At 37.5% G+C, this 24,551-nt stretch overlaps 1 protein-coding gene and 2 long non-coding RNA genes across 4 annotated transcripts in view; 2 read left to right on the top strand and 1 right to left on the bottom strand.

The window, feature by feature from the left end:
• LOC105841453 (proton-coupled amino acid transporter 1) overlaps positions 1–24,551 on the top strand; it is a 50,897-nt gene that overhangs the window by 17,440 nt on the left and 8,906 nt on the right. The window contains exons 2-3 of the mRNA XM_012689374.4: positions 9,321–9,393; positions 22,114–22,236. Coding sequence (XP_012544828.1) covers positions 9,323–9,393; positions 22,114–22,236 — 194 coding nt within the window. The 5' untranslated portion in view covers positions 9,321–9,322. The remainder of the gene's footprint in view (positions 1–9,320; positions 9,394–22,113; positions 22,237–24,551) is intronic.
• On the bottom strand, positions 14,335–22,808 carry LOC134199625 (uncharacterized). 2 transcript variants are annotated; one of them, XR_009974182.1, is made up of 4 exons: positions 22,531–22,808; positions 21,273–21,402; positions 21,016–21,187; positions 14,335–14,848 (listed from the first exon to the last, which is right to left on the bottom strand). It is a non-coding gene; the product is annotated as an uncharacterized LOC134199625 (long non-coding RNA). The 2 variants fall into 2 exon arrangements; XR_009974181.1 differs by lacking the exon at positions 14,335–14,848 and having other exon boundaries at positions 20,613–21,187.
• On the top strand, positions 14,816–16,264 carry LOC119628449 (uncharacterized). Its single transcript, XR_009974183.1, has 2 exons — positions 14,816–15,395; positions 15,649–16,264. It is a non-coding gene; the product is annotated as an uncharacterized LOC119628449 (long non-coding RNA).

Raw genomic sequence — 24,551 nt, 5'->3', positions numbered from 1 at the left:
AAATCAGAACATTTTATGATTGTTTGTTGATCAAAACAGATAGGAAGTGTTATTCCAGTACGTGCATAAGCAGGCAATCAAAGATTATTCAAATTTAATGTGTATGCCAAATGTTTTAATTTTATATCGCAATATTAAGTTGACTCAACTGGCTTGGAAAGGTTTTGAGATGATATTATCGATTTTAATGTAAAATAATTCCGTAAAGTTAAAATTTGACTACATTTCTAACTAACAGATGAAGTCGTCGTGGCCTGCGGGATAAGACGCTCGGTGCATTCGTATCGAGCGATACAATTGTACCGATGTTCGAATCCCGCCGGCCGGTACAAATTTTTCTGATGAAATAAATTCGTACTTAACAAATTTTAATGTTCACGAGCTACTTCCACAGTGAAGGAATCTTGTAATAGAAATCAAAATATAATTTGCTCAATTACTGATAGTACGGAGTCTTGTGAGCCCGCACAGGTCGGTACCACCATCCTGCCTATGTTTGCCGTGCAGCAGGAATGCGTTTCGGCTTGAAAAGTGGGGAAGCCGATTTACTGAAAAAACTGAGACTTAGAATTTATGTCTCGACCACTTAAAACTAGATGGACAGTGAGCTCGTGTCTATACATCTAATGTAATAAAAAATTAAATGCCACAATATATTTATACTCCTATTAGATACATGCATTGATAAATCTTTTGACGATTTATTTTATCAAAGAAATTAACCATTCCGTAACACACGCGGTCGTGCGGACTCATAAGAGGTCCTACCGCCAGTCAAAAGAAGGTGTATATGTAGGTACATATTTAAACGTATATAAGTATGTATGTCAGTCTCTGATACCGATAGCACAGGGAATCCTAATTTGGTGCCGTATGACCGTACGTGATTCGTTCCCAGTTCTTTATTAAATTAAAATGAACAGTTGTCTGCGCGGTCGGTACTAACATCGCGGATGTCCACTAGGTCCTTCGGTATTTCTCCTAAAACGAACAAAATGAGTAGATTCCGTTCTGATGTCACACACCTCATTATATTCTCATTCTGATGTTGTCGTTTGCGAGTTTTATAAAATTGTTCACTTCCCGCATTATGACTTCATTCGAAATGATTTACTAACGTTTTGTTTGGTTTTAAACAAACCGATTATTGAGCATGTAGATAAAATATATGCTATTTGGTAGTTCTGTATACAGATTATGTTCTTAGAAAACCATTTAACACTAATAATCAATGTAAGTTTAGTGTTCGCTGGAGGTACTTAATGCTATATCGTCCTCCATCAACGAGAAACAAAACAGCTATGTGTAATAAACTAAACAATAAGAAGTACATTAGTATTTACAATTATACAACGGTTGGATATTGCTTTGGTAATATTATAATATATTAGTGGTAAAACATATTGTGTTTTATTCGCATAAAAATGTTATCTTCTACTACCGGCAAGCAGTAGTACGTTCCGATCTAACGACTTGAGCAGCCGTTATGGCATTTATTCAAACTGAAGTAGTCGTGGCATAGAGGATAAGATGTCCGGTACCAATTTTTCTAATGAAATACGTACATACTTAACAAATGTTCACGATTGGCTTCTACGGTGAAGGAATAACATCGTGTAATAAAAATCAAACCCGCAAAAATAATAATTTATGTAATTACTGGTGGTAGGACCTCTTGTGAGTCCGCACGGACTCCGCCTATTTCTGCCGTGACGCAGTAATGCATTTCGGTCTGAAGGATGGGGTAGCCGTTGTAACTATATTGAGATCTTAGAACTTATATCTTAAGGTGGGCGGCGCATTTACGTTGTAGATGTCTATGGGCTCCAGTAACCACATAACACCAGGTTGGGCTGTGAGCTCTTCCACCCATCTAAGCAATAAAAAAAAACACGGGTTGGTACTTTGCCTATCTTCTGCCGGAGAACAGTAGCAGTTGTTGTCTATTGGTTGCGGTAACCATTTATCACCAGATGGGCCGTGAGTTCATCTATACATCTAACGCAATAAAAAAATAAAATCACAATCCTCACATTACGTATATACATATGTGTCATAGCTATTTTCATAATTATAATAATTATTCGCGTCGTGACGGAGACTGAAATTAGCACTATTAGGTATGTCTATAGAATACTGTGAGTGTTGTCGGTGAAATAGTTAGACTGAATAACCCAATAACCCGAAAAACCTTTATAATGTTTATAACCTTTATAAACCTTTATCTATATATTAATACGTGAAGCAAAAATTTTTGTATCCCTTTTTACGAACATTGCGCAGACGGAGGAGTATGAAATTTTCCACACTTATAGAGAATATAGAGAAGAAGTGCACAATGATAATATTTTTTTTAAATAATGCATAAAAGATACATTAAATCAATAAAGAAAACATTACACACACTACATATCATGTATTTGACGCACACACGCATGCATACCTACTATTTATTGTCAAACTTTTGTTCTTGACGTCTGTGGTCAAACTGAGAATAGATTAAATATTGTTTGTCTTGGCGAAATTTGTGATTATAGAAGTATAAAATACAATTATAATAGTGTACAAACTTACAATTCCAATTAATTATAGTCGAATTTCGACTACTGCGGGACCTCTAGTAATAATTAAAGGCATATGAGTATCCATCGTTACCGAAAACGATCTTTTATTGAGGTAATAAAGAATTTAGATTAAAAATCTTCAATTCGTGTGAACAAATTGTGACATTGTGAATTCTAGTATAATTTACATATTTTTTTTCCATTACGAATTCAATATTTACAATGTGCGATTAATTATCATAATGTGCGAAGCACGCATGAATCAAAAACAAGTTCTTGAACAATATGGAACATTGATTCTTTGAGTTTACACTCTTACTTTCGGCTAAGAATATACTTGTGTGAACATAATGGCCATGACGTCATATGACAGAGGCGAAATTTATATTAATCTATAGTAGAGGTAGTTCTATCCTATGTTTTCAAATTAAAAATTGATTAAAATTTGGCTAGTGTAACAGCATCCCCTCTCTTGGTTCCGTGGGTATCGGAAAAATGTTCTCTGAGTTTTCTACCAGCTTTCATTATTGCCATCCGGCATTTACATATGGTGGTGGGTATCATCATCTTGCCTATTTCTACTGCAAAGCGGGGCGGGGTAGCAGCTGTACAGTACGCTTGAGGCCTCGACCTCATATCTCATAGTGGTTGGGAGCATGCGTGTTGTGATGTACTACGGTAACTACGTTCCACCAGGTGGGACGTGAGTTCCCCGGCAATCCTGGCTGATATGAATGGCCTTATGAATTATTTTCAGTCGGATCGATAAATAATACAATCGAATACGCATTTGTAAATAAGTAGTTGAACTAGTCATTATGAAAGGCTATTTGTAGCTTCCCTTCCTCCTCCTTCCTTCCGTCGATAATCCTGAATGCTGAGTATCGCGGCCATCTTTAATTACTTTCTTCTGGATTGTTCTGCGGTTTCTTATCCTTAAGCCTTGAGCTTCGCTTCAATTATAATCTATTGTGGTATGGTAGGATTGACAGAGCCGAAAGATACTTCACTTGAGATGTGACTCCAAAATGTTCATCCAATATGTTGTCCCAGCTATCTGCGGTCGCTGTATTAATGCTGTACATCATGACGTATTCAATTTCTCCTTCAGCAGAGTTATTGGTGGTAGGACCTCTTGTGAGTCCACGCGGGTGGAGGAGGTACCACCACTCTGCCCATTTCTGCCGTGAAGCAGTAATGCGTTTCGGTTTGAAGGGTGGGGCAGCCGTTGTAATTATACTGAGATCTTAGAACTTATATCTCAAGGTGGGTGGCGCATTTACGTTGTAGATGTCTATGGGCTCCAGTAACCACGTAACACCAGGTGGGCTGTGAGCTCGTCCACCCATCTAAGCTATAAAAAAAACACATTATTCTGAGTCGGCGTAGCATGTCCGCTTATTACGCTGCATGGGGGTTCGGCATGAGCTTCAAGACTAACTGTCTGCCTGATATCTACTTGAGTTTAACTTAAATTTCTTTAAGCACTGAAATCTTCGATCAACATTACTATTGTTGATCGAAGACTGAAATGTAATTTAAAATATAACGATTTATTTATTTTCTAAGTTCGCCCCACACTATTGTTTTATTCTGTAATCAAGCGAAACTAGATCGTATTCATAGAACATTAAAGCTAATATCAATTATTTGATATTGAAATCGTGAGTTTCAATTTGTGTTGATGTGAAATATTCTCTGAATAAAAACACCATCCATATATTTCGCTATGAACGAACCTATGCAATTAAAATGTTTAAATATGAATTAACGTGTTTGCTATTTGCTTTGTTTTATCTTTTCAGTGAACATCAAACACGATTCAAAAGATTAAACTATTCCTACAAAATCACGACATATTTTGATGATTCGCTCTTTTAATTAATTTGTTAATTAAAAAAAAATTACTTAGTTCCTAATTTAAAATTCGTTCGTCCACCGTGACGTAGAGCACATAGTTGCGTCATCACATTATCACATCATCATATCACAAAAATAATGAAATTGATCCAATAAAAATAAACCGTTTGAGGATTGTTAATGATGACCTCGATTTGAGTACGCTTTTAGTTCCGTAAATGGCTATACTGGTTCACCGTCCATTTGATATTAAGTGTTATTATCATTGTCCTTAAATAACGTGAACGCAATTGATTTTAAGTCATATTCTCGCAGTGTTTGTGTAAAACGGTAACTGGTTACCACCACAAGGGCCTTGACTTTGGGTAGTTCTTAACACTTCACCTAATAAAATATACATGTTGTCCCAACTTTCAAACCTATATGCGGTAATGCTTCGTGATAAAAAATCCTTCTCTGACTATATGAATCGACTAGCTGTACCCGTCCGCTTCGCTGGGAATTTAAAATTGACATTATCATTTCTCACCCCCACAAAGATTCTCATCATTAAGGCCCCCGTAACTGGTGTAGGGAGTCTAACACTCATATAGATACTAGCCTATCCATTAAGTACATGTATTTTCTACATGGATACAAAGTTTCAAGTCAATCGGATGCATGGTTCAGTAGTTATAACGGAACATCCGTAAAAAACACTGTAGATTTATATATTAGTATAGATTTGAAGCAGACTAATGGATATACGTTTTATAGTGCTACATGTACAATCGTTAATGGCTAAGAAAAATCGAATTTCTCGTAATTTTTTTTACTTTAAAATGAATAATGGGTTGAGTTGGAACTATGTTCAGCCAATGCTATCGAAGAGATGATTCGGCAATACCAAATAACTTGTTTTGAAAGGCACTAATTTGGAAGGTTTTTTTTTTATTTATCGAGTATATGTAGGTTTTTTTTATCCTACCTATTCTAGTAACCTCGAGGGGTTATTCTAGATTCGCCGAGCTTGTAGGTAAGCTCACGGGGCTCAAACCTGATGACGTTGCTAACACGAACCCTAGCAAGAGCCGTGCTTCGCAGAATCTACTACCGGATCGGAAACGCGACCCACTGAGAAGATCCGAAGCGAGAAACTCAGTAGGTTGTGTCTGTGGGTTAATTTACTTGTGGAGCCCTTCGTCGCAAGCGACGGGTTCGCCGTGAACGATGATCGGTGCTTGAGGTACCTAAAAGCACCGTTAGTGGATCAGGAGGATCCGAAAATATGTAGGTATGTAACATATGTACCCGTGGTTGCCTTTGAACGGGATTAACTGTCTACATAACTAAAATGATTTTAAAGGTATAATAATGTCACGTTTTTTGTTGTCATTAAATTATTTTCGACGTTTTGAATACTTTGAAATGATCGTGGTCACGGACGGCGGCTCAGATTCACGTGTACGTCAATAAGCTAACTCGTGATTAAAGCTGTAAAGTTAGTTTTAGTTACGTCTAAAATTTTGGACTGTTATCATTTAAGAGCTAATGTCAGGTGTTTTGCCACTCAGTAAAGCTATTTCTTTTCCCTATCTCATCACTGATAGCCTTGAGGAGCTGTTTCAGGCTCACCAGTTTGGTAGGCGAGCTCAAGGGACTCAGCCTGAGATAATTTCTAGCACTAGCCTTAGCAAGAGCAGTGCTTCGCAAAATCTACCACCGGATCGGAATCGTGAGCCACTGAGAAGATCCGGCGAGACATTCAGTGGGTTGTGTCTATGTCTTGTGGGTATGCTGATAGCCTTGAGAGGCTATTTCAGTTTCTCCTTGACGTGTAGGTGAGCTCAAGGGGCTTAATCCGGGAGTGTTACTAACACTGGCTCTAGCAAGAGCAGTGCTTCGCAGAACCTACCATCGGATCGGAAACGCGACCCACTGAGAAGATCCGGCGAGAAACTCAGTTGGCTGACGCTCACTAGGCCAGACTCTGCTTAAATACTTGGAATGCCGCCTTGGTAGAGGGGTTAATTAAGTAGTCTGAGTCCTTGCCGCGGTCAGTAAATCTGTGAGTGAAAAAAAAAACAGGAAAGGGCTCCTTGATAGAATTAATAATAACAAAGGCGTATCTTAGCCCATCTAGCGCCCTCTAGTTAGCGCGCGGTCAAAATGTAATAGGTACAAAGGGGATGGCCCATTTTAGGCCCAAAGCGGACAATAGATTATAGAAAAAATACTTAGTGCATTAATTTTGTCATTAATAAATATGCATTTACTTTCTTGCAAATAAGCGCCACTACAGTTTACAATAAGTAGTTTAAAAAAAGTAACTCTATTGAAAAAACAAGGATTTTTATTTTTGCGGGAAAAATATTGCCAGCTTCAAAACCTTTTACGTATAAAGTAAATATTTTGAGTATATAAATAAAACATATAAATAAATCATTTTAAGTATTATCATTAATCAATCGATTTTAATGAATTTTATGCACATAAAATAACATCGAAGACATACCCATTGGACTTTAATTTGTAACTATACTTGAGACCTTAGACCTTATATCTCAAGGTGGGTGGCGCATTTACGTTGTAGATGTATGTGGGCTCGAGTAACCACTTAGCAACACCAGGGTGGCTGTGAGCTCGTCCACCCATCTAAGCAATAAAAAAAACTTTACTAGTATTGTTATTTAAATATGTACAACTAAAACAAAAACATAAAAAATAATGTATACTCGTAAAAAAAAATTAATATATAAATCAATTATCGGTTATTTAAAAAAATAATCGATATATGAATTTCATGTAATTATTTTTCTTTATACTGACAACACTGAATTTAATCTGACTGACTGACACTTCGCTTGCTGCTTGTGGTGTTGTGCTTGCGTACAAAATGGATGTGTTTTGATTTTTCTTCGATTTATTTTACTTTTATCAATAACGTTTCATACTACGACTAAAAAACATTGTGTGAATTGTGGTTTTACCCTGACTGAGATTTAAAACCGTGTATATGCTCTCCTTTGCTATTTTTAGATGATACTAATTGTGTATGAAGATGAAGAAAATATAGATATTTAAAGAATTAAGTGTGTTTTTATACCCTATTGGATAAAAATACATTAGGAACATCTTAAACATTAAGAAAAGAAAAGTTCTTGAAGTATCTCACAATCCGACACTTATTTATATAGAAAATTAACCTCAAAACGAGTTTTTATTTTTATTATATTTTTTATAATAGTGGCGTCAATTTCAATATATTTTTTAGATATCCAATACATTTAAGAATTTGAATCAGTACATTTTTATAGTAATATTTGATGTCCATCTTGGGCCTAGCACACTATGGAGAGTGGGCAATCCCCTTTAACAGATTGATTAAGAGTGCCGAGGTCGACGTCCCCTAGCCGCGCTGCGCCCGCACCCAGCTCCATAGGCGAAACCACCTCTGGATACCATGAATACTAAATATCTTTGACAAATTAATGCAGAAACCCGACTAGAATCACTCTGTACAGTGGCCAAGGTCACGAATCATTAGACTGACGAGGCAGTCAAAATGAATGTATGAGTAAACGGAGACGAGTCTTTAAATATCATCAGATACGATATTTTCCAACAGAAACACAGATTTTATTGATATTTGTAGACTTTATGTTTATTATAAACTAGATTTTCGCTCGCAGCTGCCTCTTCTGACTACACGTTATGCCGCGTGAGCAATGTTGCGAAGATGAAAGTTTGCCTTTATTCTTTCTCAGTGTGTGAACTATTTCCAAATTTTATTCTCAATTATTTTCAATATCGGCTCACCAGTTTGGGTGTTTGCACATACGCACCCATTTAGAAGTCGTCGTGGCCTAAAGGATAAGACGTCCGGTGCATTCGTATCGAGCGATGCAATGGTGTTGCGATCCCGCTGACAAGTACCAATTTTTCTAATGAAATACGAACTTAACAAATGTTCACGATTGACTTCCACGGTGAAGGAATAACATCGTGTAGTAAAAATCAAATACGCAAAATATAGTTTATTATTATTTCTGCCGTGAAGCAGTAATGCGTTTCGGTTTGAAGGGTGCGGCAACCGTTGTAACTATACTGAGACCTTAGAACTTATATCTCAAGGTGGGTGACGGCATTTACGTTGTAGATGTCTGTGGGCCCCAGCAACCACTTAACACCTGGTGGGCTGTGAGTTCGTCCATTCAACCATGCAAAAAAAAAGTTATAAGATTTTTCGATGTAATTTTTATATAGTCCTTACTAAAGGAAATGCAATTCTCATACGTGATATCTGCGGTATAAATGTCGTAGTTTTACGGTTTTATTTTGTAATTTATTTATCCGTAAGTGACCTCAGTATGATTGCTGAAGCGTCGCCGACCTTGTGAGGGCCCAGATTCTGTGCCGGCCCGGTGCAAAGCAGTAATATGCATCACAATTGCATTAAACATCACAATTATATGAATGAAACACAATGGTCTCATTCTATTTCATTGTTGTATTTATGATCCACGTGCTGGATAAACAGCACAGGAAGTAAAACTAAAAACGACAGTCGTATCTAATTTGTGTCCGCCTGTGATCAGTGTGACAGATTAATTTTGTAAATAAAGTTTATATTATTTACCTAATTCTGGGTGTATATAGTTATAAGCACTTCACTTTCCCCCTTTGGCTTTTCATGAGTTCTGTCTCATGCGAGGTTCAGACGTGGGGTTTTAAGTGAAAGGAGGTTTCAATCAGTTTGACTTCGACATGCCCCGCCCGCCATCCCCAGTGGAGGGCGGAAGTCCGGCGATTTGCTCCTGACAAAAAAAAAACGTTATTCCAATCTAAAATTATAAATTTACTGGTCAACATGAAAATATGTCCTTTAATAAAACACAACCCGTTTTTTTCTTTCAGAAATGACTGTCAAAGAAAAGATCGCCATTAGCCACATCAGCGGCAGCGCTGTCAGCCTCAGTCAAAATGGAAGGTAAATCAATATAATAATAAAAAGATAATAAAAAAAAGGAAAGCTTAGTGTCTTATCGTACATACTGCACTTATAAAATCAACGAGTTAGCAATATTCCTTTGGATTAAAGTACAGGATATAAAACAGAAGGATTGAATATTAATGAGTGTTTTAGGAAATAAAAAATTAGTTATAGTAACCGGCAAACTTCTTGAGCAAATGACCTTGACTGCGCAGAACCGAATTTTAGATCACTTTGGTGGTGAGGGTGAGGCGCGACGGCAGGGGAAATCGTATCGAGCGCGTTATTGGTAGATCAGTCGAACCTTACGTCCCGCACCGCACCCTCGTTCCGCTTGCTCCCAAAAGTACGCTTGCGTACAGTGAAAAGTCTATCGTTATTAATCGTTAAGTTATTTGTTATAATTGCTTGTTGACTTTGTTGCCATTGCTATTTGTTGAGTGTTTGTTGATTTTTTATAAAAAATACACTATGCCGCGACAAACTGGTGTAGTATTCAAAAGAAAGGGTAGAGAATTTGTGTACGACGTATATTGACTCATTATAAAAAAGGGGAAGAATGATATGGAAAAAGTAAAACAGACTTCGGAAGCAACAAAAACATCAGTCAGTACTGTTAGGTGCATTATTAACGAAGCTAAAGGCTCTGGCCTGCTCGCCGTGTTTCGGACTCCGGGTAAGAAAAGATCAGGGAAGAAGAAAGTTACCGGAATGGATAGTTTCGTTCAATCTGTAATAAAAAGATCATAATAATCATAATAACTACATAACAAGCAGCGAAACTCCGTACCGTAGAAAGGCTTCGAAAAATTTAAAGAAGATATAAATTTTAATGGCTCGGTATGAAGTTTACGACGAATTATGAAAGAGCTAGGCTTCAGATGAAAAAAAAAAACAGAAAATAATCGAAAATAATTGAAAAAAGTTACATTCGATTACTACGATCCAATATTTTCAAAAAATTATTAATAATAGACAAAAAAGTAGACCGAACCGACCGAGTTGTAAACCACACCGATGATTCCTATGTCGACTCATCACGATGATAGCAACTCGGGTGATGAAAACAGTGATGATGATGGTCAAGATTATGATAACGAAAAAAAAATTACAAATACCAGCTTCGCTTCATCTGAACCAAGACCTGGCAACAGCTCTAGTTTTGACTTAATAGAAGGAATATCTATTTTACCTCAAGATTCAATTATTACAATTATTAACCTATATTTTTTGTTGATGTTCTCATAAATATGTAAATAAATACATATGTTGATTTTAATAATTTAATTGCATTATGACGCAGAGTAAATAATGTTTTTGCACGTGAGTGTACCATGCGCAAACTTACCCCCACTACGTCAACAAATGCTCAAGAAGTTTGCCGGCTATTATATATAGACATTTTGTATTTGTATTGATGCGAACAGTTGAAGCAGGCAGAGGTCGAAGATCAAGTTTTCATTTGCATCATGATCTCCCATTTCATTGATATATCCTAAAACCTGTATTTCCAAATAATAAATTATTTTCCTTTATTTGCACAGAATAATAATTTCAAAAACAAATTTAAATATTGTATTGCTTTGTAAAGAAATATATTTCATTTACATAAACTGTATTATTTTTTGTCTGTATGTACATATTTATTTATCTTTCTTAATTTTGTAACTTTTTTATTATGTACTATGAAGTTTTATTTGAACGTGCGATAAAATGAAAAAAAAGATGCAGTAATAGTCGAGCAAGTGCAATGACTTGAAAATTTCTAATTTGCTTTGCGAATTCAATTTTTGAAATAGAATATGAATGACTTTAGTTTTTTTATCATGTGCCGATTATTATTCAATATGTTTTGCAACGCTTTTATGATATTGAAAATTTAGGATTTCTGTATTTATTAAAAAACCACAGATGCTATTATAATCACGATCAGTTTGCAGTAGCCGCCTGCGTAACTAATGTTATCCTTGATCTAGCTCTAGAAGAAGGGTTGTTCTAAAATAATTAATAAATGTAACGCGTAAAGTAACCGATTTGTGGCACGTCGTGTGTGTTTATCGGACGCACACGATATGAATACATAAGATGTATCTTTCCATAAGAAGCTAAAAAAAATTATTATACGTTATTTGATATTGAGAAAAGGAGGAAGAAGGAGTAGATGAAAATGTACTAAATAAGTTGTTCGGTTTGATTTGAATTCCTTTATTTTTCATTGGGCATTGAATACATTAGTACCTTAGTCATGAGGTTTTTTGCTCTCTTGAGATCGTCGTTTTTAAATGACAGAATGGCCTACCGCCTCACATTCCTTTTGTTAGTTTTCCTCTTATTACTATTACGTATATACTCTTTCTAAGAAGCATTAGTAAATATACGTATATGGTGTTATTTGATCACATAAAACCTGGTGGATCATTAGCACAACAGTCTGTATTACACAAAAAGAAAAATATAAAAATTATTTCGAACGGCATTTTCCTCTCCGCCAAAAAGCCATCATAATCCTCTGTTAAGAGGCAGCTTAAATACTAAACAACTCGGAGCCTTACGATTAATAGACAGTGATAATATTTACGTGCTTCGTACAGTCGCAGTTGGTAATGTACAAATAGTGACAGTACTGAAGGTTATATAACACACATTTTACGAGTTGTGCAATCGTCAATTCGTTATACGAAACGGATTTTCCAGGAGTATTGCTAAATTATTTTTTATATTTTTTTTATATCACTGACCCTAGATGAACAGTGTCGGCTGTAGGTGCACGTGACTCACTAATAGCAACATCATTAACAGTCAATTATTGGTGATATGCATAAAGTAAACTTCTATACTGTAATGTCAGTGACCTTGGTGTAAAAGATAAGGCGCTCTGTGTACCAACAAATGGTAGGGCGACTTTATATTGTACTAGATGGGAGAACGTGCTCACGGGACACCTGGTGTTAAGTGGTTATCGGAATTCATAGATATGACAACGTGAAAGCTACCTACCTGAATGTTAGACATAAGGTCGATGCCTCAATGGTTTGTTGTTGCAAATTTTATTGTTTTTTTTTTTTTTTTTTTTTTTTTTTTTTTTTTTTTTTTTTTTTTTTTTTTTTTTTTTTTTTTTTTATGATTGAAGGATTACTGGTGGCCCGGAGGCCTTTCCAGTTTCACCAGGACAGGTGGGCGAGCAAAGGCTCAGCCAGGAGGGGTGGGATTTGCTAACAGCTACCCGAGCGCCTCCGAAGGAGACCTAACAACTCAAGAGTAGCTGCATCGCGAATGAATCTACTACCGGATCGGAATCGCGACCCGCTGAGAAGATCCGGCGAGAAACTCAGCGAGCTGATTCATGGGTTAGGTTGCACGGCGAACTCTTTGTCGAGTTCGACGAGTACGGTTACCGAGGTCCCTAAGCCTGCTCCTAGAGCTGAAGGCGTCTAGTGCAAAGGTTATTGGATCTGATGGATCCGTAAGGACGTGAAATTTTATTGTATAACAGCTGTACTACTCTTTAAACTAGAACGCACGACTGTTTTGCAGCAGAACTAGGCTGGTTGGTTAGACCATTCCATGCTTGGAATTCATTTACGGATACCCGGTCGAGGAGGGTAACGGGCCGGGTTATGTCGCGGACTCCGGCGCCTCCTGGGAGGAAGAGAGGAGAAGAGAATCTCCTCCATCTCCCTCAATTTCTCACAGGAGACTACGCTTTGAAATAGGCGCGCGAGGCACTTGCTCCGCAGAACCGACTACTGAATAAACCTCATCGAGCTCCACCACAACGACTACACGAAACTTACGATACCGCAGTGCGCGCCGATAGTCCCGCCTTCGGCAGTACCCGTCCTGATGATAAGACGGGATCTCATCCCCGGGAAAATCCCGAAGGACGTCGTCTCGGGAGACGCACCGTGAGCGCCGCACAGGACCAGCCACTTCGCGCCGTTTCACCACCGGACCAAGAGTCGAGTGCCGGGCGCCCCCGCACCCGCTACTCGACAGCCCCGTCCACCCCGTCTGCGCTGAGGAGCCGAATGCCTACCCTACCAATAATTCCTTCTTTGTCGTCTGTCTTGGATATTATTCTTCTATTACGGAGGTCATTCGAGAACACGTATTGAGCTGGTACGTAGAAAAATAGCTGCCTAGGCAATTTGAACACTGGCATAATCACGCCGGTCGATGCGAGTACAAAGGGAGTACCATCCTATCGGCCACGATAGCTTGTGTTGTAATCCTGATACTTGTTATTCGGTCGGCGAAATGTCAAAATTCACGTGAAGTGACAGACTAGACGTCATCTTTGTGTGGCTCTCCAGAGCCCGTGAATGGCACCAGTTATAGATTTACGATTCTTGTTATGCTTTTTATCCGACCAGAACAAATAAATACTTTACTTCATGCTCCGACATACAACATAGCCTGCTCAAAGTAATTATATAATAATAACGCTGGTTTCACTAAGATAAGGATAATTTACATGCCTGTAAAATTCCACAACCGAAAGCTGCATATTTATCTAGTAAAGAAAAACTAAATATACACATTCAGATAAATTTGTAAGCTGTGTTTTGATGGCACATAATGCTATAAATTCAGTTGATATGTACTACAATGATTCTTCACACTCTGGCCAGCATCGCTAACGAACATGAGAACATCGCACGAATCATGAATATATGTTATGCATGTTATTTATTGTTCGCAGCTAAGAATTTGTGAATCATTAATCCCCATCAGAACTATTATTTCATGAATTTTGTGAATGACGCTGCTTTTACGATTATATAGCGTGACGTATATTTAAGGATGCTTATTTGCATTATGTAAATTGATACGGATTGCTAAACTTCCTTGTGATAAAACGAGATGTTGTTTGTTTTCGGTACTGATTGATTAAGATGTTGCGTTACGCGGTTTTAAAGAAGACTGTTACTTAATGAATTTTAAGAAGTACAACTTTATTTTTTAATCTTGAAATAATACGGATGGCGAGAGTTCGGAAAGCTATCTAGAATGTTCTCATCACAAATACTAGTATTTCAAGACGACAGTCTTTGACCAATGTGTGGGGTCATTGATGGGATATGGCACTGAGATTTGATCGCTCATAATGGGCCTTATAGAAGACTCAAGGTCATCCGAAGACCAATGGAGAGGCATATGCTCGGAGTTTCGAGGATATCCGTAGGCAAACCATGGTGACCGACATAGTCCAAATAATTGCGAGGTTGACGTAGCTGTGGGCAGAGGACACGTTGCGCGTAAACAGATTGTTGCTGAGGCCGAGAAATCTCGAGCGGCGACCACGTACTGGAAGACGTAGCGTGGGTAGGCCTCCCACAATGTGAACCGACAACCTGTTGAAGGTTGCGGGAATCCGCTGGACGTCGGCAGCGCAGGACCGGTCGTTGTGGCTAGGCTTGGGGGAGGCAGTCCAGCGGTGGATATCTGTGGGCTGATAAATAAATCGATGAAATCAAACGGACGCTTTGTGATCTTTTTGAAAGATTAAGTTGCTATGATTGTTGTATTTTCCAAAGCACAACATGATATTGCCTTCGTACATCTTTACAACATGCAGCACTGGACATCGTTGAACATCTGATTAAAAAAAGGGAACATAATTACATGCGCTTTTTGAAATAACAGCGGGAACACCGCTTGCCGTGAAGTATAAATTGTATTTTATGTAATTAAATGTAACGGCTGGCCCCCCAGCGTAAAAACTAGCTGGTTAATATAAAATATCATAGTACGATGTAAATTATCGCCTGTAGTGTCATAGCCCCCGTGGCCCACAACCGGATTACCGAATACGTCCCCCGATCGGCTAGAATTACCATACTTATTCGTAAGAAGTTGCGTTATAGTTATTGTTGTTCGCGATTCAGTAACATACTTTCACTTTTCAACATCGGATCCCACCGAATAGGGCGTAGATCATTCGACGTTTAACCATTTAACTCGACAGTTGGCTCGGGGGCCCAAAAGAAAATAAGATGGTAAGTACATAATTTGCTAAGGCGAATTATTTTAATTAATTTGATATTGTTTGACAATAAATCTCGTATGCAGACCTCCAACTGTGAGGAGGCGTTGTGGTCTGTAATGTTATGTCCAACACCGGTCGTCTTACTTTAATACGGTTTGTTTTATTGTAATTTAAAATTGGTTCATTAGTTAGTTAAAGTTCTGTTAGCATGATTTTTTGTAATCGATTATTTTGTACTTATACGATCGTAATGAAAATTTCAGAAGACAACAATGATCCTGTTGTTATGCCAATTCTTTTACCTTTTGGCGTCAGGTGAGGACAGCAGAGACCTGAACGATGACGACAACGAAGATCTCGGAAGAAAATTACACAGGAAAAAGCACCAAAACATGGGCCCTTGCGGAGGCTATGGAAGGTCTTTCGGAAACACTTACGTGTACGCTCCGGTGATGAATTATATTTTCGGATGTGGAGGAGGAGCTCCGGGCTATGGAAATCAGGGCCATCATGGTCATCATGGGCATCACGGACATCATGGTCATCACGGTCACCAGGGATATCAAGGTTACCAGGGCTACGCGCCAGGTTTCCACCAGCCCTTCGTTCAACCAGTCGGACCATTCAATGGAGCTGTGTCTGGAGTCGGATCATTACTTTCTGGATATTTGTCACATCCCTACAAAACGCAACGGCAGATCAACAAGTTCTTCAGACCATTCACGAAGCTATTTTGAAAGTGTTTTTAGTGTTGCATGAATTTGAACATGAAAGTGGTGTGTTTTATACTGTTTAATTTTGATTACTCATTAATTATGAGAAATCTTTAGTCTGTCCGACCATGTGATAACGTTATATTAAATTGAATTGTGAGTAAGATATTGGTGAACCGATTTTAAACTTGAAAGGGTCTCAAACGGGGTCGTCCACAATTTTTTTAGCATTGCAAAATAATAATAATATTGTTGTAATAGAAACTGACACGCACATCAACACGCGAATTCTTCATTATTAATTTATAAATTAATGTACGAGTTATGATGGTTTTCATAATTAAAAAAACCGGTTCATGTTATGTATGCGTTTAACTAAGAAATAGTAAATCGAATTTAAATCTTAACACACGGTGTTAGTCAGTTCTGATAGTTATGTACAGAGAAGATGGAGAGTTTGCGGTTGATCAGATAGCACAGTGTTAGAGGAACATTAATATTGTTAATGGTATATGTGTCAGTTGTATTTATGAGCTCATTTGTCATCGTAGAAGTGCGTTCGTACCATCATCGTTATCTATAGGTACGACATTTTAACGCAAATTGTATCTTGTATTACAAAGGGCCAGACCGATAACTGACATAGCCTGGAGGATTGCGAGATCGAATTGGGCAGGGCGCATTGCTCGTAGCAAAGACCGTCGCCGAGCAAAAAGTTATTGAACAGTGACCGCGCACTGGAAGACGCAGCGTGGGTAGACCAGTCATAAAGTGGACCGTCAACCTGTTGAAGGTCGCGAGGATATGTTCAATGTGAGCAGCGCAGGGCCAGTCGTTACGGAGAAGCTCGCGAGAAGTCTATGTTCAGCAACGGACGTCTGTCAGTTGATGATTTGAAGGGGGCAAGTAGACGTTTACAACAATACGAACACGTTTTGCTTGAACGATCTGACTCGGATCTAAACCACATTTAGTAAAAAAATACAAACTCGCTTGAGTAACTTCAATTGAAATTAACACGGCTGACGATATAGCTATGATGCAAAAAATTAAAGTGAAACAACCGACTCGAAGTTGATAATATATTTACTTAGTTTTAAAACAAGTCTACCACCAAAATATACTGTACGAAAAATATGTAGTTCCAGCAAATAAATAATTATGCTGGATTGGAACAATAAGATAAGAATAACTATGCACATTCAATAACTTATAAAAAAAGTGAGTTGCACGATTTTCACTGGGGTACTGGGTTATACGGGCTTCAGGTGGCTTAGCTGAGGAAAAGCTAATACTTTAATAAACACGAAACGTATCTTAACATCTTACATCTTAAAAGAAGTGTGCCCTCATTACTCGTCTTAGGTCTAGGTCATACGAATTGATAACAGTTGATGGTATAATTGACTTGAGTAACTGTATGTTAACTAGCGGTTTAACGGAATAGTATGTTTCCAAAATTCAATTGCAAGGTGTAATATGGAGGCACGAAAGACAGCAATGTTAATAGTTTTGTTTAGTTTTTTCAAGTTGTTCATGACTTCGTCAACATAGTTAGGTACAGCAAAAACTGGAGCGCTATATCACCCGACATTTTTTCTATGGAATTTGATTCAGTCAGTGGTTCGCAGGTATGTACATATAATGTGTTGTATGATGTGATTTTTAAAAAGTCGGTCGCTAAATGAGTTTTGGTTTCGTTTAGGGTTTGAGTTCAAGGTCTCAATTTAAGCTTTAATTACGGTTCACCGAAATCAGATGTTGATTAAATATTTTTTTAAATATCAGTATTACACATATTAAAAAATTGTCTTTTATTTAATTTTTTTACAGAATATACGTCTAATGTGAGTCTATAACCCTTTATGCGTTTACTCCGCATTTTAATTAACTTATCCGAGCTTTTTTCATAGACGCACCACGGCGAAGGTATTTAATTTGTAAATACATACAAGGCTGTGCGTCCAGTAATCCTATTTTTATTTGAAATCAAATAAAAAAATTGGAAATAACAAATTGTTTTCCGTATTTAATGCTACCAAAGGTTGGCCTTCATTTTGAAATACTCTGTTCAATTCGAAATATGTTGTTGCGTTCAAATTTAAATTTACAATAATTTATAATGCAATGCTGCGTATGTAATATATTACATCACTGGTTGCCTTGCTAGATTCAACTGACGAATTTTTTCGTATAAATTTAATTTGAGTTATTTCATAATTAATGTTCATTAATGCAGGCGGCAAAGAATTGAGATAATCACTCTTACTCTTACTTAGTTAAAATTTTATTGTGTTATATCAAAAACAGTATTGCAAAGGAGGTAAATGTCCCAATCATAAAACGTATCCGAATCTCATACCTTATTTATAAATCGGATATCGTTCGTGTTTATTCTGAGTAATCCCAAAATTATGTTGGGAGTTTGTAGTAATCATTTTAATTTAGCTTTCGAAATTTAACGTCTAGAACTCGTCGATGGCTTCAACAATGCCATTCAGTGATGATTTGAAGACGCACGCCGACGCTTACAACAATACAGGCGCGTTTTGCTTGAATGATCTTTGGTTTTCCTACCTATGCTGATAGCCTTGAGAGGCTATTTCAGCTTCTCCTTGACATGTAGGTGAGCTCACGGGGCTCAAACCGGCAGTGTTGCTGAACCCGGGCCCTAGCAAGAGCACTGCTTCTACCACCGGATCGGAAACGCGACCTACTGAGAAGATTCGGCGAGAAACTCAGTGGGCTGTGTCTATGGGTTAATTCACTCGTCGAGCCCTTCGTCACAAGCAACGGGTTCGACGAGGACGGTGACCGGTGCTTGTGGTACCTATGAGCGTCGTTAATGGTTCGGGAGGATCCGTAATGATGTGCTTAGGGACGTCGACTGTTTACCATTCGGTTCACAGGATCGGGTATGATTGAATGGCCAAGCTCGGCTCTGGTGTACCTACTAAAAATTAATTTTGCATACTACTGAACTTGTTCACACTTTATTTCATACCACCCTATTGCCTTCAATTTATCATCGCACATGTAGGTACCTTATGTAATAACTTAGCGAATCTTGATTGGCGGTTTTTATATACTTAGTGCAGTTTCTTGTTCATTCATAAACCTATTATTGTGAACTTGGTCGCTTGTGTACCAGCGAGGCAAACTTTTTATTCAAGAGATCGGTGGTTTGTGAATGGACACTTTATATGTAAGACGGTAGTTTCTTGTCTTAGTTTTTTTTTTTTTCGTACCTCTAGCAAACAACAAAGCCAGAGATTCATTTTTACATTTTTTGTTTTAATTTTAATTAAGTTGATACTCCTGCCCATAAGGGGCTTAAAAACTAGGTCACGCATTCATTCCGAGCCTCTTTATCATACCAGTTCTCGTATTTATTCGTCTCGTACTTTCATTCATTCCATTCATACTTTGCATTCCTAGCTACGGCTAATAAAAGGAGGGGAGGGGGAGTAGGGCTATTGGGACTCTTTATTTGTATAATTTTTTACATTTCCTTATTTTACCTGTTTGTCTCAGTTGATGATGAATAGTCATCATAGCTAACGATCACAGCAGGGGTCCCGCGAAATCATTGCCTACCGCTAAATATACAAATAAAGGCAAAGACAAAACAGGGTAGAACTATTTTCTCCTTTGTTTGTCGACTTATTTTCTTTATCTTTTCTTTACTAGTCCTTATCGAAACGGTCAATTTTTTAAGTGTCGAAAAGTAAACAATGAGAAATCGAATCTAAATCTAGATTGAATATGGTCGAATTTCCATCACTGAGCAAACATTATTTACTTTTAATCTTTGTTGTTATGAAATATTCGTAATCATTGACATAAATCTAGTTGTTGCGCCCAAAAATTACGCAACGCTAAAATATCGATCTCAACAGATTGACAAACATTTATCAGAAACTGTGAAGTCGGAAATCTCATTTATGTAATGGAGGAAATTTAAATTGACTAAAATAAATAATTGTCATGATTGTAGCCGTGAGTTTAATGAACTGAATGAATTGAATTGTAGATTCTCAAGTCATCTGCAGTGTATTTCGAAGACTGGGCCTAATAGTGGTTTTAAATTAAGAACATGTCTAAATGTTTCACTCTCAGCGCTAAGACCTATTCCAAATGAACCGTATTTCAAATGAAGTCTAAAAATACCATTTATTGGTATGACTGTGATTTGCTAAATGCTATAAACGGGCAGAGTTCACAAGTATTGTGTTGGTTTCTACTTTTATTCATAATGACTATTATCATATCGATACTAGTATCATATTGGACTGAATTGGTCGAATGGTAGGACCATATAATAATTTGTCATGTAGTCAGCAGCTGATCAGACACCGCAGACATGAATTTCGTAGATTAGATCCTACGATTTCAAATTAAATAGATGAAGTAATTGAAGTTATGTTTTGACCTCTTCGCTTTCAGGAACGCCAAGTTCGCAATAAGCTCTTCTAAAATTAAATATACGTTCCATAAAGAACAATAAAACACAGTCCAGGTTCTTCATATATTACAAATAACTAATAAGATTCGACAACAATTTAGTTGTCAAACAAAACGGTGCAAAATAGTAAACTATATTAAGACGTGCTCAAACGTGTTCAAAAGAAAACGTCTCAAATAATCGTGACTTGTGTTTTGAGCGAAGATCATAATCTATCTGACTAGGTAGTATTTATTACAAACAAAAAAGTAGCCGAGATTAGGATTGAGTACAATGTTGTCAAAGTATTTGTTTGTACTGGTACGATTGAATTGCGGAACAGGCAGAGTAACACGCAGTTTATTTATTTATTGGGCATGGTGGGCTTTAAGCCCCCCGTGTGTTAACCGGTTACCACCGAGCAAAGATCCTGGAGATAACTTCATCAATAAATATAGTGGACCGTCACCTACCACTACTCTTCTTCCTTGCGTCGATAATCTTCAACGCTGAGCGTCGTGGCCTCTTCGAATAAGTTTCTCCTGGATTTTTCTGTGCCACTTCTGCATATCCTCGGCTCCTCCTACCACTTCTACGATCGTACAGAAAACAGCACCGTGTTGCTACCCCTGACCGTACGTGATCCTGCAGACAGAACGGAAAACAGTCGCCGTCGGCCAAAAAACGTCATTTTAGATCCTCCTGATTAACTATCGATGCTTTTATATACCTCAAGAACCAGTTGCCATTCTTTTCGAAGGATTCAGTAAGCAAATTAACCCTCAGACACTGACACACAATCCACTGAGTTTCTGGACGGATCTTCTTAGTGGGTCGCGTTTCTAATTCAGCAGTAGATTCTGCGAAGCATTGCTCTTGTTAGGGCTAGTGTTAGCATATTCATCAGATTAGAGCCCCTCAGCCCCGTCTAGTGAGGTGGTGGTACGCTGTGTGGTGCGCCCCTCGCTAGTTGCGGAAATGAGAGGGGGAAGAAGTTCCCGGTGGCAAATCCTGCTCGAAGTTATTAGAATAGGTAGGAAAAATAATACCCCCATGATTTATTAGCGAAGCTAGTGTTAATTTTTATTTTTTTTATTTAACTAAACCTAAAAGTGCATCGTTAGGATTATAGATAAACCCGTTCGTTTCGATCGATCGAACCTAATGATTTAATGAAGTTATAAGATCATTGAACTTTCTTAATACATAATATCGCACGTTATCAATGATGTTTTATTAGAGAAAAACTTGTTACATCAAAACATACACTGTGTTATGTTAGTGCTACTTTATTGTAAAAAGTAAATGTACCCAACCCCAGTAAATGTTAATAAGACGCACCGATCGTTATAATAACATCTTGTGGTTTTTAAGGTGCGTAAGCTAATTCATGTTAATCACGTTAAAAATACTAAAAAGGTATTCGATAAGATAATCGATTCTGTTATTAAACGTTCGGAATAGACCATGATGTTCGCTTTTGTTAGGAAGTTAAGGGAGATTCCATAAAATGTCATCAATTCGGATTGTTTTGTCGAATGATTATGTTTCTAATGTATTGTTTTTTTTAGCACCGTCACAGAGCCTTACGGAATGTTTCAATCTCGGGAGCAGATCCTGCCTCACACCAAGGGTCAGCTGGATATGGAGAGCGGAAAGACACGCGACGGACACAAAGTCAGGCATCCAACTTCGTAAGTAAATAAAGCATAGCATTACGGCGATATGTTGTCATCTCATGTATAAAATGACTAAGGATCTGTATCAGAAAACCAAGTTCAGGATGAGTGCTGAAGTGGAATTATTATTATTTGAATATCATATAAGTAAAACGAACACAATAAGTGCTATGTACATAAATTATCTTTGAGGAATAGAAAACAAAGTTTTAAGACGTTTCTTGTAATTATATTGAAAGGAGAAACCCGAAATCCATACAAACTTGGCCTGGCGTTACAGTGCTAGAATTTGGGCATAAATTACAATACCTAAGAAGGTTTCATGAGCCCAATTTTCAGGTCTCCCAGCAATGGCCAAATTGGTAAAATCAGACAATGTCTACATTTTAGGTTATGTTTATTGTTCGAGATATTTTAATAAAAAACGATATTTTTGAGGCTGTTTCCTACTAAAGATGAGTATTTTTTTACGAAACCTGTTGGTTTCTTGAAAATAAAAATGGAACCTGTTACGAGAAATCGCGAGAATGATTATTTATTACGAAAACGAACGAAAGCCAAAAATTAAAAACAACGTAATGCGAAACGCGCTGCGCACGAAACAATTTTTAAAGGGATTTTATGACCTGGTAACTAAGACCTTTAGGTCAGTCTTATTGTAATTTGAATGAAAACTTTTTTATATGAAAAACGATATTTATATGATAACTTTTTATATAAAATATAAATTATTACGTGCTCCCATATTATCTCATTTCATTTTATTTTATTTCATGCCTTTTTTTATTTCTTAAATGGGTGGGCGAGTTCACAGCCCATTTGGTGTTAAATGGTTACTGGAGCCCATAGACATCTACGACGTAAATGCGCCACCCACCTTGAGATATAAGTTCTAAGGTCTCAATATAGTTACAACGGCTGCTCCGCCCTTCAAACCGAAACGCATTACTGCTTCACGGCAGAAATAGGCGGGCGGGAGGCGCGGACTCACAAGAGATCCTACCACCAATAAAATTATTATTGTAAATACACCATAGAAAAACTCAAAAGTACCAAATCGGGTTTTTCATGTTATATTTAAGATTGCCAGTTGAAAATATTTTGAATTGCCGCAGTTGCCGACATGATTTCGTATCATAACTAAATGGCACAGTTATTTATTTATTTTAATGATTTTGTTAGTAGATTTTGGTGCTTTACGTTACGTTATTCAATGAGATAAAGTTTATAGTCTGGCCAGCGAATCATGGCACAACTAAATAGCGGCAATCCAAAATATCTTCAGTTGGCAACATTAAGGATAACATAACACGATTTGATACATTTGTGTTTTTCTATGGCATCACATTAATATAAAAATGCAAAACTACCCTTTCATGCTATATTTAATGATGTCAGTTGTAGATATTTTGAATTGCCGCCATTGTAAGTAGTTGTGTTACGATTCCATGGCCATATTCTATTTGCATTGATTAAAATACCTATAAAAACATTCATTTATCCTAAAACAAAAGAGTATTAATTATTTTTTACACTCGATTTCCACTAAATCGATCCGATTTTAGGGATGCTGTAATTCTAATCCGCACGTTTGTGGAGCTAGTTACGTATATTGAAATAAGTGTTACTGATGTTTACAAAGATTGCTTAAAACAAAAAATAGAATTCAACTTATTTTCTACACTTGGCCATTGTCAATGAAGCTAAGATTTCAATAGGTTAATCAAGCAAAATAGACGAATTTTTTGGTACATATCCCATTCGTGTAACGCTTAGGCCCAGAATGGGGTTTTTCCTTTGTATCTCGCAGTGATATTTAGGCTCAAAGAGATCTTTGTTGAAAGGTTTTATTTGATGCATTAAGAACTTTAATATATTTATTAGGTGTATAAATGTATAAGTATACTGAGATGTGATGCTGGAGAAAGCTACGCATACCGTAGGTTACCATGAGGTCCAATGAATCGATTATCCAAGACCTCCACATCACAAAGCGGCTGTCCACCATTTGCCAAGATCGAATATTTACCTTTTTCGGTCATATCATGCGATCTCCAAGGCATAGTCTGGAAAAGCTTCTCATTCTTGTTCAGATGAAGGGGAAACGAGCCAAAGGCAAGGCACCGGGGAAAAGAATATACTGTTAAATTGCAGAAGTTAAGCCCAATGTTTCCCAAATTGAATGGAAATAATAGAATTATGATGGTAGACCGACGACATAGTGCGCACGGCGGGAAGTCGTTGGATGCGGAAGGCAGAGGACCGCATTCTGTGGAAGGCATTGGGGAAGGCTTATGTCCAACAGTGGGCAGATAAAGGCTGATGATGAT

The sequence above is a fragment of the Bombyx mori genome, chromosome 1 (assembly GCF_030269925.1).
Source record: "Bombyx mori chromosome 1, ASM3026992v2".
Taxonomy (NCBI): domain Eukaryota; kingdom Metazoa; phylum Arthropoda; class Insecta; order Lepidoptera; family Bombycidae; genus Bombyx; species Bombyx mori.
The sequence above is the reverse complement of the archived record's forward strand: the minus strand, read 5'-3'. Positions and strand labels throughout refer to the sequence as shown.